Source organism: Barbus barbus, assembly GCF_936440315.1.
Source record: "Barbus barbus genome assembly, chromosome: 41".
Taxonomy (NCBI): Eukaryota; Metazoa; Chordata; class Actinopteri; order Cypriniformes; family Cyprinidae; genus Barbus; species Barbus barbus.
In genome coordinates this window covers 19,714,546-19,733,174 of record NC_136719.1, presented here as the reverse complement: position 1 = coordinate 19,733,174, position 18,629 = coordinate 19,714,546, and the positions used below count along the sequence as shown (strand labels likewise).

At 37.6% G+C, this 18,629-nt stretch overlaps 2 protein-coding genes across 4 annotated transcripts in view; one reads left to right on the top strand and one right to left on the bottom strand.

The window, feature by feature from the left end:
- The window catches only part of LOC306860679 (integrin alpha-5-like), a 49,967-nt gene extending 32,456 nt beyond the window's left edge, over nucleotides 1–17,511 (top strand). The window contains exons 19-30 of the mRNA XM_079402492.1: nucleotides 1,180–1,247; nucleotides 2,670–2,817; nucleotides 3,284–3,376; nucleotides 5,037–5,116; nucleotides 5,892–5,972; nucleotides 6,104–6,209; nucleotides 7,010–7,168; nucleotides 8,738–8,845; nucleotides 13,175–13,288; nucleotides 13,895–13,996; nucleotides 14,096–14,218; nucleotides 15,271–17,511. Of these exons, the coding sequence (XP_079258618.1) occupies nucleotides 1,180–1,247; nucleotides 2,670–2,817; nucleotides 3,284–3,376; nucleotides 5,037–5,116; nucleotides 5,892–5,972; nucleotides 6,104–6,209; nucleotides 7,010–7,168; nucleotides 8,738–8,845; nucleotides 13,175–13,288; nucleotides 13,895–13,996; nucleotides 14,096–14,218; nucleotides 15,271–15,351 (1,263 nt within the window). The 3' untranslated portion in view covers nucleotides 15,352–17,511. The remainder of the gene's footprint in view (nucleotides 1–1,179; nucleotides 1,248–2,669; nucleotides 2,818–3,283; nucleotides 3,377–5,036; nucleotides 5,117–5,891; nucleotides 5,973–6,103; nucleotides 6,210–7,009; nucleotides 7,169–8,737; nucleotides 8,846–13,174; nucleotides 13,289–13,894; nucleotides 13,997–14,095; nucleotides 14,219–15,270) is intronic.
- The window catches only part of LOC306860680 (rap guanine nucleotide exchange factor 3-like), a 38,953-nt gene continuing 37,626 nt past the window's right edge, over nucleotides 17,303–18,629 (bottom strand). For all 3 annotated transcript variants that reach the window (XM_079402494.1, XM_079402493.1, XM_079402495.1), the window contains one exon: nucleotides 17,303–18,547. In XM_079402494.1, coding sequence (XP_079258620.1) covers nucleotides 18,429–18,547 — 119 coding nt within the window. In that variant the 3' untranslated portion in view covers nucleotides 17,303–18,428. The remainder of the gene's footprint in view (nucleotides 18,548–18,629) is intronic.

Here is an 18,629-nt window from a genome sequence, read left to right as displayed (position 1 = left end):
TCAATTAAAAAAAATAATGATGATGATGATAATGTTGTTACCACAATATATTTGATAGAATATTAATATTACATAAATGTACACTATTTACAGCAATTTCTAACAGTAATGAAAAGTAATATTATTATTTGTATTATTTTCTAATAAAAATAACTGTCAAACTTCTGGAATAAATTAATAAATCTGGGGGGAAAAGCTTATTTGTTGTCTTTATTTTCAGGTGGCTAGAGGTGTTAGACTCCGCATTTATCTTGCTTATAGACTGAGATGTTTTGGACTACCTTTTATAAATGTTGTTAGTGATCCCGCCTGGTGCCCTCCAGTTTGCTGACCTAGTCATGCTGTTTGCAAACTTTGACTGTTCCGTAAACACTTTATGGTGGTTTTGGCTGTGGATCAGATTGGACATATGCACATGTGACCCTCTCTTGTATCTCCGCTTGGGCTTCTAATTGTTTGGTTGCTCCAGTGAACCCAAACAACCCTCTCTAGGAGGTTCGGAGTGGCCTGATACAGAGCTATGGAAAGGGGTGGCCGCCCTCATCCGTTGTAATTAGAGCTCAGCAACTGCTAATTACAGGGAAGCCACTTTGCCCTTTCTAATCTCCCTATTCTATTTTCTTATCCTCATCGTCATGTTGCATCATCCTCACACATGTTGGAAATACAGCATCAGGTGGTAGCAATTAGCCGCGGCACCACTTTCCCCGTTTCTTTATGTCTTAGAGTCATTCATAAATTGTATGTAGATTCTCTCTCATTAATGTGTGTGCGCTTTGTGATGTATATATTTATATTTGTCTGTATGGTGAGAGTTGGGTGGTGTCACGTGCAGCTAGCATGCGGTTCAGGGTCGGCAGCCTCTGATGTGGATGTTGGTGGCATATAGAACAGCCTTATGGGTACAACCATAGCTCTTTATCCCTTCGAGTGAGCTCTATATGTTTTTTTGAAGCCTGCACACATCTGCTCTTCAACCCAGAATTCATTCAACAGTGTTTACTAATCTAAAACTTAGCATTTTGTAGGTTGAGGAGTGATTTTTACCATTGTAAACTTTTCATTTTACGAGATTCATTTTCACGTTTAAGAAGTAAATTCTGAATCTAAAATAGGTTGCAAATTAATGACTATAATCTCTCTGTAACTTGCCTTAACGTTTTCTGGCTTGTGTTCTAGGCCCAGATTTTATTGGACTGCGGAGAGGACAACATCTGCGTCCCTGACCTGAAACTCTCTGTGCACAGGTAAGATGATTAGCAAGGAATGCAAAAAAGAAATAAAAGCCTAGGGTTTAGTGTGCTTTTTGCAAAGTTTGCAATAATGTCACGTATAAAGTAAAACTATTTTAGGCATGAGAAATAAGTAATGGCTATTCCAGCTACTGTTTAGATGAGATATTTGGATAAATATACGTGATGAGTCACAGCTTTTAGAAAGTTAGACAGAGTGTTCCCAGGTGAGATTAGTGACACACACACACACATGGACAGATAAACAGGAAAAAACCATGAAGGAGGGCTATGCAACAGGTGCTGGGATTGGCTCACTTGGCTGGCTTGTAGAAAAAAAAAACTGCATAGATGAAGCGGATAAGTTTGGAAAATTTGGGAATCACTGTGGCCCCCTTTGTCCCTGCAGTTACAATGGCAGTTTCCTGCAGTTGATTTGTAAAACCTGTGGGTATTTTCTCTCTCTTTTATACACAGATTTGTTTGTATCTGTTGTTATTCTTCGACTGTCTTACCAAAAACCTTACAGATTTGTTGCGTTTTGGCTTAGGTCAAGGTCTTAGGTTTCTCCACAGAGTGATTTGTATTTTCTTGTCATTCAACAAGCAGAGGGAATAGTATCTCTTGGAAATTCACTCGAGGGGTTGTTCTTAAGGAGATGCTTTGGACAACATGGCTATTCTTTAGTACCGCTGTCAGCATCTGCTTCCCGGGTCCAGGTTTCTGTCAAATTAACTTATACTAAATAATTTCCATGTGATTATTGGAACTTGCTGGTGTTAAAGTTGTTGTAAGGATCTTTATTTTGATTAGCCATTCAATGCAAATCATGACCTCCTTGTGACGTGAACCCAACCTCATATGTGCCATCTGGAGGGGTTTGTTATTAGAGTACAGCAAGCGATGGCTTCCACATAGGTTCGAGTCCCCCACCAACCGAGTGCCAGCGTTTGAATTCAGTACGTGCCGCTTCCCCAGCATGGCTTTATGGGGCCAGGCGGTAATTGGAAGCGTCTGTGTGGCCCTCGCATGGAATTTCTCATTGTGTCTGAGATGTAGAGAGAAAAGAAAAGGGGGAGGGAACGTGCACAAATAGAAAAAAGGGAACATTGCGGAATGTTTCACAGTCTTTGTCGTTGCATGTTCAACTTTATAGCTACAATGGAAATTAGGGGTTTTTAATAGGAAATGTGTGTACAGTGCTGGAGGAAGGGCTTCCTGTTGGAAAGATCTGAGTGATATTTACTGCTAGATCAGCAGAATTACATACGGCCAATGTCCTCTGTCCAGTTTTTAAATGGCCAGTGTTTGGTAATGCATTGACTTAAACAGTGTTTGTTTCTGAAAGTACAATTTGTGTATTTGCTCGACCCTATAGAAAGTAAATTAGCCACCAATGCATGAGTTTTACGTTTTGTTTGTGTTTTGCTTCCGCAGGGACAGGAAGGAAGTGTACATGGGCGATGACAACTCTCTGACCCTAACTTTCAACGCAAAGAACGACGGAGGCGGAGCTTACGAAGCCGAGCTGTATGTGGTCTTGCCACCAGAGGCCGACTACAGCGGAATAGCCCGCAATAACGAGGTGAGATATGGAGACCCTCCCTCCAGGTGCTGCCTATTACACGGACGTGTGCCAGACTCCGTCCATTAACTCCTACATGTGTTCAGCATTTCAGATGAGAAAGACCTTTGTTCTGTTACTTTGATACTCCAGAGAATACGTGTTTTTTATTAATGGAGACATGGGATGAGAAATCCTGTAGTGAGGCAAAAATATAGATTACTTTACATTTTAAGAAGGGGTAGTCCTTACAGGAGGATTATGGGCACCAAACAGGGTCTGTTTTAATTAATTACTTTTTTGTTAACCCTAACCCTGTGTGGGGATGATTTAGCACAAAAATGTAACATTCAGCAGTAGTACCACAATTATTCTAAGCAGGCCAAAAAATGAGTCAGGGGTGTGAGTTATCACTGTGTGTGTGTGTGTGTGTGTGTTTCCCGAAATTTACTGGTCTTCTTATATTTTCTTATATTTCTCTGGACAGAGCCTGACTCAACTGACCTGCAGTTATGAGACGGAAAATCAGACGCGTTACCTCAGCTGTGACCTGGGCAACCCCATGAAATCAGGCACTAACGTAAGCACCTAACTATTCTTTCTGTTTGTGCGTATTTACACACTTGAGTGACTTGGGGTTTCACATTCAACTGATTAAAAAGCACTTTTTTATTAAGTGCAATTGTATCTTACTGCTTTCTCAGCATATCTGACTATTTTAAAATTGTGATTTTGAGCAGTCTTAGAAATTGGTAGAATCTTATGAAGCCATGGAAAAGTAAATCAGTTTATAAAACTATCAATCTATTGTTCTATCTTACAGTATATATATAGTTATAGCTAAGCCCAACTCTTTTTCCTTGGCTAGAAATTGAGTTACACTTTATTTTAAGGTGTCCTAAGATTAGGGTTTGTCTTAGGGTTACTTGTATGTAATTATGCATAATTTATCGTTATTATAATAGTAAGTACAGTATGTAACGTGTAACAAGACACCTTAAAATAAAGTGTTACCGAAATTGCTTTTTGTGTGTGCAATCTCTATAAAATAATTTCTAGTTATCCAGTTATCCTTTTCCAGTATTCACAAACGACTGGAAAAATCATGGAAATTCTGATTACTGACAACTAGCATTTTAAAAAACCAGGCCTCCAGCAACCATAATTGTGTCCTGTTAGTCACGTAACCTTTATTAGTCATCTAACCTATGTAGTAAGCTCATAGTGTTGTCTGGGGGGCTTGTTAAGGGCTGTGTTGGATCATGTTTGGACAGGCAGGAAGTTCCCACCAGCGATGCAGGAAGTGACTCATTTTGGCTCTGCCCCCTTAGAGAGTGGAGTTCCCCTCTCCAAAATGCCACTGTGTAGAGGTGGTGGGATCTTTGTTTTTTTTAATGTGTCTGCAGAGATGGAGTGTAATCGAGTGACCGTTCAAACTGCTCCCTGCCAATATGTGTTTCCAGACACCCCTGTCTGTTTTTTAGTCAGCTGCTCTCATTAGTTCAGGGAAGGTTATTTGGGTGTTTTATTCAGCAATTTTATTATTAACTCTATTTTTGTATTCCAGGACCACCTAAGAGGTTCCTCATAACAACTGGCCTGTATCTATAATAGTATCTCATGCAATGAGAAATTCAGAAATTATAGCCACCCCCCCACACACATACACACGCACGCACGCACGCACGCACATGTGCACGGATGCCCACACCCGAACTCTCACACACTGAGTGCTTAGAGCCGCTCGTATGGGGTCTTTTTGCCAGAGTTTATGTGCGTGCGGTGGGAGCATAAAACCACAATTATAAAAAGGAGGATGGAACTCCCATGCAGTCTGGGGCTGGGTAGGTGACTTCAGCATTTTAGGGTAGTAACTAAGTGGAGTGCTTTTGACAGTGCACCTAAACATGACATCACTAGATGAATGAGAGAGGATACGTTTTAGTGTTTCCACTTGTGTTTTTTGGATGGAATACAGGAAAGGAACATTCCACCAACTTCAACATCCATTCCGTTGCTATGGCAGTGCATTATGGGGGATTTGTGTGTTTAGAGAATTCTCTGGTGTAATTCTTGGAAAGCTGAAATTCAGTATTGTGGCACTGCTAATATCGTTGGCTCCTTCATGAGAAACAGCTTGCATTTCTCTAGTTTTTGGGTTGTTTGAATGAATAAATTAATTAAATGTACTTGTAGGAAGTGGCCTTGGATTTATTTTAAATAAATCGTTTTATTTTCAGTTATGGGCCGGACTGAGATTCACAGTACCACGTCTGAAGGACACACACAACTTTGTGCAGTTTGACCTGCAGATCCGTAGGTATGAAACTTGAAACCAATACACACAGCTGTTTGTTTGTTTTTTTAAGTTTCGTTTTGTTGTATTGTTTGGTTTTGTATTATGTTTTGTTTTTTGTTTGTTTTTGTCTTGTTTTTATTTTTGTGTTTTATTTTTGTGTTTTTAAAAATAAACATTCACACTATCCACATACAATTAAACTAGCAAACATTAATAACGTCTTAGTACTTTTGCATAGTAAAAGATCACGGTAACACTATTTTTAGGTACCTTTGTTACACGTTACATGTACTTACTATTATAATAACAATAAATTATTCATAATTACATGCAAGTAACCCTAAGCCAAACCCTAAACCTAACTCTAACCATAGAGTAAGTACATGTAGGTAATTAATATTACTCAGTACTTAAATTATTACTATAATTAAAGTGTAACCAAGATCACTGTTTGAATTGGGGAAAAAATTGTTTCTTATTTATAAATAACAAGAAATGTCTAAAATGTGTAAAGAAATATATATATAAAGGAAATCTTATATAAAGAAATAAACTTTTTATTTATTGATATTTACAGAAATATATGATTGCCTATACAAAAAATTGATTGATTGTTTATCTAATTATTTATTTAGAAATGTATTTCAAATTGGCCATGATATAAATTTTTATTTATAAGTGAGACTATGGTTACTGATATATCATGCATCTTTAATATATGATTAGGTTAGTTGCACATGTCATTAAAGAGGCCTTAGTATGCTCTCTAATAAGCTCTCCATCTCTCAATCTGCAGTAAGAATGAGAATAACTCCCACAGTGAAGTTGTCCCCTACAAGTTGGAGGTGGTGGTCCAGTCAGATGTTATTCTACAGGGGTGAGTTCACATGCAGAACCCATTTATAAGTACTTCACAAGACCACTGCTCTTCTGCAACTCTCACTAGGAAGCCCTCCATGTTCCTTCACTTTCTAATTTTCCCATCTCTCTTTATCTCTCATTTTACAGTGTCTCCCGACCAGACAAGGTCTTCTTTCCCCCACCAAGCTGGAAGTTGACCAAGAATGTGATGGTTGAACAGGATGTCGGACCCTCCGTCCAGCACACTTACGAGGTAAAGACCTTGTCTGAGTCCTTCAGTTGGACTTGAAGTCAGAGAGGCCTGTCATTGACAGGAATCCAGAGTAAAAGCTATAAATCCCTATGGAGTAATTATGGGATGTATGGTTGCCTAGCAACTAGCAGTTAAATTTGCAATGTTTTAAATGTCAGCCCTGCCTGCTTTTTTGATCTAGAGAGCTTTTTTAGTAAAAAGAAAATCTTTTCATGCATTTTTTAAAATCATTCATTCATTCATTCATTCATTCATTCATATTTCAACTTTTTATAAGCCAAAATAAAATAGACTGTCAATGCAACAATGCAAATTCTTCATTGAAAATGTGTTTGCTTGCAATTTGTGATGGTTGCATTGTTCAGTCAGAGATTTTATTTTATTTGATTATTTTTGAACACAGAAGTCACTAAGTCTATTTCATGTCGGTCAGTTCCGCTAACTGCTGCTTGCAGCTTGGTTTCTTTATATGACACATACTTTCTGCTAGGGCTTTGCTGATGAGTCATGCAAATACTTGCACATGTAGAGGTGGTCATGGAGAATGTCCAAAAGGTACACAGAGGTCCTAAAATAGCAAAGGCATCAATCCATCCTTTTATGATGACCAGAGAGTACAGAAACACCTGTGGAGTTACTTTAACTGCATGATTTAATCCTGTGGTTGTGATGATGTAATCATGAAAATGACAAGGCAGCAACCTTGATGTTAAACCAAAGGGTTTGAGAGGGTTTATTATGACATAACATAGATTTTTGATTCATACCTCTGTCTTTCTCGGTCTGTTTCTCCCTCTCAGTTGGTGAACAACGGGCCGAGCCGCATCAGTCACACACTACTGCAGCTCAAATGCCCCATGAGGCTTCAAAGTAACAGGTTCATTTACCCGCTGGAGGTCACGATGGAGGGCCCTGTTAACTGCACCACCCACAACATAGTCAACCCCTTGAACCTCAAGGTAAGACGCGGTGGGTTAACTGCAGGGCAGAGATTTAATCAAAGTACGAACTGACAAAAATAATTAAGACTGGGATGCTTTCTGTCATTATGTGAACGACTTTGATCTGTGAGGCTTTTCTTTTAAAGCACTGTTTATGGGCCAACTTGTCTGGGTCGTATTTCACCCATAATGAAAAAAAGAAAATAGATTTGACTTTAATTTGCTAATATATAATATTATATAAATATCATAATATATAATAATAATATTATGTATTTGTCTTCAAATAAAAGGAAGCTTATTTTTAGGACTATTACATTTAGTTAATTTTCTCACAAATTCTCATTATTGGGTCATATTTCACCCAAAATGGAAAAAAAGAAGAAAATAGATTTTACTTTAATTTGATAGTATATAATATTATATAAATAACATAAGTAGTTTTATACCATGGCAATATTTGTTTTTGCTAATGCTAATTATTTTAATAATTTTAATAAAGTAATTGTATTAAATTTTAAAAAGTTACCTTAAAATGCCTGAGCATGTTATAATAATGATAATTTGAAGAGAAAATGTGCCTAATTGTAATGAAAATATCATCATGTAAAAAGCCTTGATTGAATTAAAAGTTTTCTTCATTAAAAACGTATCGCTGAAAAATGACCCAGACATATTCTTGATAGGTTATTTCAAACTTATTCTTACAGGCATGTGAAACTGTTGTAATTTCTGCTGTAAAGACATTAGAGATGGGAGACTCACATGCAGTCATGTGAGGAGAGAACAGATGTTTAAATCCTTAAAAGGATATAAACTGAAGGGACATCCGCTGTCAGTAACACCCAGTTTGTCCCATACAGTCAAATACATATTCCCAACACATGCACACACCACCCATCCATCCATATTTCCTAATATGTCCTTTCTTAGAGCCCACCCTGTCCGTCACACAGCCCCACCCAAGGGCATTAAAGCAGCCTTTGATCCTCCTGCCGTACTCTCATCTCAGTCTTCTCCCTTCATGCTTCACGTCCCACTGCTGTCTATATAAACACAGCCATCAGCTCAATCAGAGATCTTTTTAAAAGACCACTCTAGGGTTAAACAAATGACCTGAAAAAGTGTGGCGCACACATTATAAAAGAATAATTAACCTAAACATCTAATGATTATTCTATATCTTATAATGGTTTGGATACCCCTCTCTCTTTTGGGCCATCTGATGGCTAGCCTCACCAAATCTGGATGATTGGTAACACAAAACTGCTGTTACATCTGGAATTCTGCAGAATTTCTCCCCTAAGTGGTTGTTTGTTCAGTTTTTCATGCCGCTTAGCATTTGTTTCTTGGTTTTGAGTGGATGGGTCTATACAATGGAGAAGTTGAGTAAAATTCAGACTTATGTTGCAAAATGCCCCTCGCGTCCCGCACAACGTGTCCCTCCCGTTGAGCTCACGGATGAATGTCAGTGTTGAGTCAGAGGGCGTCAGTACAGATTGAACCGTGATGTCAGAGTCCACAATGTCCAAAAGGGTGGTGAGTTTCCACTCAATGTTCTGTTCCCTTTCCTCTCTCTCTCTGTAGCTCCAGCAGTCTTCTACCGAGCAGCCTCCTTTACGAGACGCGGCGCATGAACACCACATCGAGAAGAGGGAAACGCACAAGGGCGAGCTGTCTCAGCTCACCAATCTGGTGAGATTTCTTGAAAGTGTAGGGGGGGGTTATGAGAGAAAGACAAAACACAGAAAGAAAGTGAGTGAAAGATTTGCTCTGTGCTTACATAGGGAAAACATTGTCTGAAATGGCACCTTATGATTTGAAACGCTCTGCACAGCCAGTATCTCAAATATTCCAATTTGTACTCCTAGCAATTGATTACAGTAGAGTGGGAGGTTCGCTTGTTGCTAAGCTAATGGAAAACCCCTTCAAAAACATCTTAAACTAGCATGGTTTGCTGGTCTTAGTTGGCCTACTAGCTTGGTTAGGCTGATCTGTTGGTTTTAGAGGGGTTTAGAGGGGTTTTGGCCACTTTTTAGCTGGCGATGCCGAGAGACCATCTTAAGACAGCTAAGACCAGCAAACCAGCTTAGGTTGCTTTTAGTGGGGCTAAGAGGGAAACTCTAATGTGCAAAAACACACACAGCCTACATAAATATTGGTTAAAATAGTCAATATGATTGGGAAAAAAATAAGATGAGAGGAAAAATTATTCACTCACAAGAAAGTGAAAGCATTCCTCCAAGAAAGTTTTGTATTCTGTAAATAATATGAGTTGGGAGGAAAAACTATATTTCATTATTTTTGCATTTTCTTGCAAAAGGTTTGTGTTCCCCTGAGAAACTTTTGCGAGCGAATACAGAACTGGTAATGGAAATGATATGAAGCTATATTTCAAACTTTTGTGCACAAACACAAGGCTGCTTGTGGGAAAGCAGAAGTTTTGAGAATGAATTCAATGTTTCTCAGGGGGAATTTAAACGTTTTTTTGTACGCATGCAAAGTTTTTTTTTAGAACAAATAGAAAGTTTCTCAGGGAAAAATGGAATGGAAAAGAATGCAAAATCATTCAAATGTAATTTTTCTATCTTATTTTTTCCATCAATATGTCCCTTTAGGAGCTCTGTATGAATTTAAATATAGCTATTTATAATCCAAAATGGTGGTAAAATCTGAAATGAATCCATTCTTGGATTACATTCACCTTGAATGACACATGCAATGCTGCTTTTGAATTTGGCCAGAACTCTGAATAATTATGATATATACATCTTGGAACAGACGTTGCATCTAGAATGCACCTATGATGCCTTAAAGTACTGTCTAGGTAGGCTGCTCAGTAGATTTTGAGCACAGTTACTGAGTCCTGTCAGCAGGAAGGCTAACATGAGTCATTTGCGTTGGGTAAAATGCAAATGTTGAACAAACACATCTAATTCGGCGTTCTCATGACCTCAGACACCATAAGACCTTTGGTTCGCTAGTGTAGTAACTCAGAAGGTCAAGTCATACAGGGTCAAATATCTGCTGTGACTGATTGGCTGACATTAAAGATGTTTTGCTTGGTTGCTTTAGGTGTATGTGTGTGTGTGTGTGTGTGTGCTTTGTGTGTTTGCATATGTGCGTGACCATGTGATAGAACATTAATGACCTCATTACTCTCCAAAGTGATGGGTCTGTCGAAATGTCCTCGCTCTACCCTGTAATTTCCCGTTCTTCTCTGCGTCATTAACTGCTCCAGCTAGCACTTCTCTCAGACAGCAGCTGATTGTGTAGTCCAGCTGTAGGCACGTAGTTCTTAGCCTAGCTCTGTACCTGACCAAATGAAAGGGGTCTTTGTCGCCTGTTGCGCTCAATCGCTCACATTTATCATCTCTTGCTTGATGATGTGTTCCTAGAGGCCTATTTATTTCTTGGGCCTGATCCCTTGTGCTTATTTTGGTGAGGGATAACAGGAGTCTCTATTGACATGACCTAGTGAACAGTGAAGATGTGTTCCAGGACTCGTAGGTTTGACATCTCTCGACTAGGATAAGATGATATATTGACACCTTAGACAATCATGAGTGTCCCTTAACAAGAATTTTTTTTTACTTGAAGCAAACTTGACCTTGTTTGAAATAATATAATATAACATAATATAATATATTTTTCTTACCTCATTGGCCAATAGTTTTATTCTTGTTTGAACAGTTCAGTAAATGAAATAATAATAATTAAAAAACCATAATCATAAAGACACCTGTGCACCCCAAAAATCAGCCAAAGTCTAAGTAGCAACATGGGCAAAACCAAAGAGCTGTCAAAAGACACAAGAGACAAAATTGTAGACCTTCACAAAGCTGGAAAGGGCTACGGGGCAATTGCCAAGCAGCTTGGTGAAAAAAGAACAACTGTTGGAGCAATTGTCAGAAAATGGAAGAGGCTAATGATGACTGTCAATGTCCCTCGGACTGGGGCCCCACGGAAGATCTTTCCTCGTGGGGTATCAATGATGCTAAGAATGGTGAAGAATCAGCCCAGAACTACACGGGTGGAGCTGGTCAATGCCATGAAGAGAGCTGGGACCATCGTTTCCAAGGCTACTATCAGTAATACACTAAGACGTCATGGTTTAAAATCTTGCATCGCACGGAAGGTTCCCCTGCTTAAGTCAGCCCATGTCCAGGCCCGTCTGAAGTTTGCCAGGGACCATCTGGATGATCCAGAGGAGTCATGGGAGAAAGTCCTGTGGTCAGATGAGACCAAAGTAGAACTTTTTGGTCTTAACTCCATTCGCCGTGTTTGGAGGAAGAAGAATGATGAGTATCATCCCAATAATACCATACCTACAGTGAAGCATGGGGCTGGATGCATCATGCTCTGGGGGTGTTTTTCTGCACAGGGGACAGGACGACTGCACTGTATTAAGGAGAGGATGAACGGGGCCATGTATTGTGACATATTGGGCAAAAACCTCCTTCCCTCAGTCAGAGCATTAAAGATGGGTCATGGCTGGGTCTTCCAACATGACAATGACCCAAAGCACACAGCCAGGAAAACCAAGGAGTGGCTCCATAAGAAGCATATTAAGGTTCTGGAGTGGCCTAGCCAGTCTCCAGACCTAAATCCAATAGAAAATCTTTGGAGGGAGCTGAAACTCTGTGTTGCTCATATATATATATGAGCAACACATTAAACACATTTAAATATATATTATTTAAAAAAAATTATATATATTTTTTTTTAAATATATTAATTCTGGTGTCTATATCACATTAAATGGACACAAGTGATTTTATAAACAGAAAACATGAATGCCTACTTTACAAAAGTGTCTACTTTAATGTTTCAAATAACTTAAAAAAAATTATATATGTATGTATATATACAGTATGTGTGTGTCAAAATATGGGTGAAATGTTCTATCGTCATTGTATGAAACAGATATATTTATGCAAAAAAAAAAAAAAAGACACAACATACTTATTCTGACCTGTACTTTTTAAAAATATATAAAAGAGTAAGTGATAATACTAAATTTGATTATATTTTAAATGAGAGACAGTTTTTGGGTGCTGCACAAGATTTTTTGGTATGTAAAATATTGTTACACCGAGTGACATTTTAGTGGTTATCTCCTGTAAATCATGGTAAAAATGTATGATAGTCATTAATGTTTGCTCTAAAAAAATACATATATTTTTATTACATTTTTATATATATATATATATATATATATATATATATATATATATCCATCTATCTATATCTTACATTATTTTTTTCTTACATAAAGTATTACAGAATTAAAATGTTATTTATTTATATATATATATATATATATATATATGCAGTACAGGAGCAAAAGCTGTAAACCAAGCAAAACTCAAAGACCCCAGACATATACCAATAGAGGGAAAATTGTATGTTCTGCGATCATTATTTTCTCACCCTCCTAATGAAACGAATGTCACTTTACAGGGATCCGATGACGAATGTGGTAGTGTACAGCTTGTAAAAACCAGGGAGCTAAATGTTATTGCATCGGAGGGTCGCAATTTGGCTTTAGGCAGCTGTAGGCAGGGTTTTACAGTCCTGTGACTCTACCGGTGAATTCCCACTAATTTAAAGCAGTCGATGCACAAGACGTTAACATTAGGTCTTTTGTCATCCCTGTTGGCTCGTGTTGCTAACGTCTGTCTCATGGTCCCATCTCTCCATCCGGATCTTCACATTCATATTTATTTTTGGGGTTTTAATTAATGCCTGTATCCCAGATGACAGGCAGGCATGCTTTTATGCTGATTTTATTTATTTCTGGCCGGAAATTGAATTCACATGATCTATGTTTGTTTAAAGAGCACATCTTTTATGATGTCATTACATTGCAGTGTAATTTGTTTATTTGAATGATTGCTGTTAGGAGGGGTTTGCAGGAGCTAGCATGCAGTGTGATGAAATACTTATGTAAATTTCATTGTTGATTCTATAAACTGATCATTATTAACTCTCTGTATTTTCTCTGTTTTTCTGATGTGTTAGTCTTGCTCCAGTGTGGATTGCTGGACTCTAACGTGTAACGTTGGCCTGCTGGAGCGAGGGACTAGTGCTATACTGCATGTTCGCTCGCGAATCTGGGCAGAAACGTTCATGGAGGTGAGTGGAAAACCTTGATGCCAAAGCTGTCTTCTCTAGATTATTACTAATACTGCTATAAAAGCAAAGCGTGGCATGTACAAGCTTTCATACGGCCAAATTTCAGACTCCAAAGTCTTAAAAAACAAAAAACAAACCTTTGCTGACCTGTCTGTTTCAAGATTAAATATCCAAGATTTTAATGTAAAGTCTGGCTGTGTGTGGTGTGGTGGTCACTACTAAGTGAACTAACAGAGTTTGTGAGTGTCTGTTCATGTATGTTAAAGCAAGTCAGATGATATCTCCAAACAGGAGCTCTTTTGAGAGACGCCTTACATGCTCTCTGCAGTTCTAGCCAACACAAAGCTTATAAGTGAGTGCATTGAAAATACATTAGGAGAAATCCTGAGAGCTCAACGGATTGGAATGTCAGAGGGGTTTTGTGAGATGCAAAGCCAGACTGAAACACTGGGATTCAGTGAAACAATACTGCCCCCATCTGGAGGCATATGGGATTGATACATAGAAAGCTCAATTCAGAACCACCAGTCACATTCAAAGTAATTCACATAATGTTCCTACTTTCCCTTATTGATGTTCTAAATGTGTTTTTATGCTTTATTGCAGAATCCTTATAAAATGTTCAATCTGGAGTGCCTTGCTAGTTACAAAGTGGAAAAGATGCCATATGCCATTTTGCCCAAAGTGACTCCTAGTGGTGATATAAAGGTCAACTTACTCATCTAATCTAATTCATGTTCATCGATAGACCTAACATATTTGGTTCATATTGATTAAATAATCCACTGATCTTTCTGTTACCTGTAGTTGGGCACTCCTGTGGTCTGGAATAAGCCAGACAGTACGTATGCTGTTCCTCTGTGGATCATCATTCTGGCTATTCTGGCCGGTCTTCTACTGCTCGCACTGCTGATCTACGTCCTCTACAAGGTCAGTGTCTGTCATTTTGATTTCTTGTTGGGCTTGATGATTTAGTTTGACTAGCTAATTGTAAACAAATTATTTTTCTTTGTAGACAGTCAGGCATGCAACCAATAGTAAAGTAATACAAAAAAAACCTTACAACTAATCATAAATGAATATGTACTTTTTGTAATGGGTCTAATTTAGAATTAGAGCTAAACCTTATCCTAGAAGTAGCTTGTTACTAATTGTAAACTACTTATCTATTATTGCCAGGATAGGTGACCTTTTGAGTATTGTAAACTAATACTTATGCTTCTTAAACAAATGAATCGTAAACAAACTATTATTCTTTGTAGTCCGGCAAGCTACTAACTAATTGTAAACTAAATATATGTAAGCATAATTTATGTGAAGCGTAATAAGTAATCATAACCTAAATCTTTTTCGAACCACGTGAAGTTATTGTAAAAAAAAAAGTTTCATAATGGGACAAAATTTTTAACTATTCATAAAGTAAGTTATATCCTAATAGGTAGGCTAGCTTGTTACTAATTGTAAAATAATCCTTATCTATTGTAGCCAGACTAGTTAAGTTGGGCTAGCTTTTAATTAATCATAAACTAAATCTTAACGTTTTAAGACTGACTACTAGTAACTAATTGTAAACTCTTATCCTTTACATTCGGCAAAAACTTGTAACTAATCATAACCTAAGTCTTTTTTTTTTTTTTTTGTCAGACCATCTAGTCTATTTATATATATTTTTTTTACTAATTGTAAACTAATTCTTATCTAATGTAGTCGGACTAGTTATCTTTTGTTACAGTCAGGTTAGCTTGTAACTAATCGTAAACCAATAGTTATCCTTCTTAGATTACTTTGTAGCTAATTATAAACTTTTTTTGTTGTTGTTTTTGTGTGGTTAATTTACAACCGAGCATAAATTCTTATCAGTTGTAGTTGGACTAGTTTGTAAGTAAATGTGAACAACTTCTTATCCTTCTTTGTTCAGCTAGGTAGTAACTAGTTGTAAATGAGTTGTAAACATTATCTCCGCCTCTTCTTGATTCTTGTAGCTCGGCTTCTTCAAGAGAACTCCGTACGGCACGGCCATGGAAAAAGCCCAGCTCAAACCTCAGGCTGCATCCGAGGCCTAAACTATACAAGAGAGCATTCAGAAAACACATCCCGGAGAATGTTCTTAACCAGAGGCCATCCAAAGAGTGCTTACTTGCTGTTTAAAAAAAAAAAAAAAAAAAGACAAAGACTAGACTGCAGTAAAGGAATACAGAGGAAAGATCACTGGATCTTCACTGTACTGCACTAGATCATGAGACCCTGAGGACTTAAAGCCAAATGAATGTTGACATTGTTTATTTTATATTATTATTTTTCCTTAATGTGGGTTTCCATTTTTAACCACCACTTATAGCCTACCACTCACAAACAGATCTTAACCAAAACTCAGGATCGCTCGCCTCACCTGGCAACCTGCTAAAGGAGAAAATGAGACAAAATCTACGGACACAATCTGCACTAATAATGAGAGTAACATTTATTATATTTTAATTTTTAACAATTTAATTGAGTTTTTTGGTCTTAGTCCGCAACTGTTCATGTGTTTCAGATGGTTAAACAGCATCTGCAGTGTAGCATTTTACATTTTTTAATGTTAAACACACACGTTTGCACCAAAAAACGTCTATGCAGTATTTCACAACCAACCAAAGATACAGGTTTTGCTCATTTATTGTTTTGAAAGTGAGAATGTAGTTTGAAACCTCACCATGGACCCTCATCTCCAGTTTCCTGCTGTCTTTTTTTCTTTTTATGAAGATGTTTTAAATGTTTTGTGATTTCTGTTGGAATGGGTTTTCACTTCAAATGAGATGTTTTCAGCTCAGTCTCCTCTGTATCTTCTGAAGAAAGCAAGCCAGGTTGGTTTTGCTCTCAGGTGATGCCGCGGAAAGGATTGTCATTGTCCGGATCCTTCGCGGAAGGCGACCGTTCTTCCTTACTGAATGTCAGCCATTTCCGTCCTGTTATTGTAGTAGTAACAAGCGACAACGTTGCCTTAAAAGTCATCTGGGACTCAACTGGATCCACGCTGAGCCTGTGAAACCTCTCCAATGCCTTGAAGCAGAGCTGTGCTTTGCCGTTATGCTGACAGACTCTTGGGCCAAAGAGAGCGGAAGGGTCATCCCTCCAAACTTCTGCGGGTGAACGGAGAATCACTGTGGACTTGGAAGGAGATTTGAAAGCAAACCTCTTCCAAGGCAGCAGGCCTCATCCAGGGGCCGAATGTTGAAAAACACCTGTATACTTTTTATTTTGTCTTTTTCGTATGCGTGTCTTTGTGATCATCTGCTTGTGTGCATTTGGATGTTTTTTTTTTTTTTTTTTTTGGTTTTATGGAGCACCACATTCAGTGTAGAAATGCCTCCGTACATCATGGTGCTGAAGTGGCCGAATCAGACAGGAAGTAACTACAATCACCCATCGTGAAACTCCTGTTTCAGCGAGCCACCTAGAAAAGGAAAGCAGCTGGAACTGTGAGATGTGTAGGAAATCTGTATGGAAGTGCAATATTGTTGTATTTGTTTTTTTTTTACTTTTGTCATGTGCGTATTAATACTATATTTTAGTGAAGTTCTCAGAAATAAGGAGTATTTGAAGACAACACCCAGTTTGAGGGTTGAAATTAGCCCAAATGTTTAGATAATTTAAAAGACAGTGTAATGCTGTAGTCTAAAAAATACAGAAATGGGACTTAACTGCCTAAAAGGTCCAGATTTTTAATGATATAAAGTGTGATTGTATCTCAATTTAGTTTTTAATCACCAATAGTCATTTGTCAAATCTAAACATCATGTAATTTAAGACATATTTTGTCTGTGAGGGTTTTACTAACTGAACCGGGTTGTATTAATTGGTACAAAACCAAATAACTGACACACAGACTCCACTTGAATCCTTAATAATGTTTTGAATCTCCTTTGTGCATTATCAAAAATTATTTATTCCTCCAAAAGTTAGATTTTAGTTTTGAGATTTTTGTATTTTAAGCGGGAGGAAACACTGGGTATGTCTTCATTTTTTTTTTTTTTTTTTTTTTTTTTTTTAAACTGCCCCGAATCCCCGTTTGTGTTTTTGTTTTAAGTTGTACATATGTTTGGTGAGGAGATTATTTTAATTTTCAGCTGATACTGATTTGACGTATTTCATCGCCCCATATTGGGGAGAATCAGAGGGATATTCAAGGATTTTTATTTGTATTTACAGTTTGCATTTTAAAATAAATCTTTCAGTTTTTTTACAACTTCTGGTTGAACCGTGTTTCCTTTTTAGATCATTTTGCATGCTTACGAAAAATTGAGGAAAAACAAAAAATAGAATAAGAGCTTAGTAGATAAAAGACCACAAATGTTCAATAATTTATTTATATAAAAATAAACACTTCATTAAGAAAAAATGCATAAGATATATACTTTTATATATCATTTCTACAAAACTGTGCTCTCTTCATAGTACTGGTTTAGCTTAGTGGTATTCAGCTTTTATATACAGAAGCTAATAATAATAATCTGTTGTTCTCCAGTGCTTGCTCAATGAAATTTAAAGCTTAATATTCAAAACAGGCCAAAATACTGTTAAATAAGGAATAAGTGCTGACAGACCATAGATTTATTGAAAATCACTGCATCTATGTGCATTAATTTTCAATAATTCAATGGTCCAGACTCAACTGTCAGTCAAAATGTCTATATAATGTTTATTTACAGAGACATTGTTCAGGTTTTTGTCTCTAAAACGACTTCTTTACACAATATCATGCTTCTAAAAGCAGCCCAAGCCAGCGTTGCTAGTTCAGAAACAACGTGGCGAAGAGATACAGAACTGGAATCAGAATCAACATTGCCATGTTAAATAACAGTTAATGCCAGCAGCACTAAATTGAAATTCTTTGCTCATGGTGTAGTGTGTCAGATACGGCACATATTAGTCACAGCAGTCAGATCAGACCACTTCTGATAAGGCATCAAAAGGAAATTGTCACTTGTCAGCGTTTTCCCAACCAATGCTTGGCTTTGCACAGTCCACGCAGCACTGACTGATGAAGTTTATGAGAATTTACACCAATTAACCACACATAGCGTGATCATGGATTCCATCAGTTGCTTTTGTTCTCCAATATGGAGCAGGACGGGCTAAAGAAAGGCAGTCTTGCGGCGTCTCAGCGCTCTATGGCTCTAGAGAGCTGAGTTAGTGTCTTCTGATTGTCGATCACTTTGAGGTTCTGGATGTACTGTCTTATGTTGGCTGCATTGCGCAGGGTCAGGGACTGGTCTGAATCTGCAAGATATGAGAGAGAAATCAATACTGAACTGCAACGACAGACTCATGCTGATTTATTCCACTTTGTTTTTGCATTATA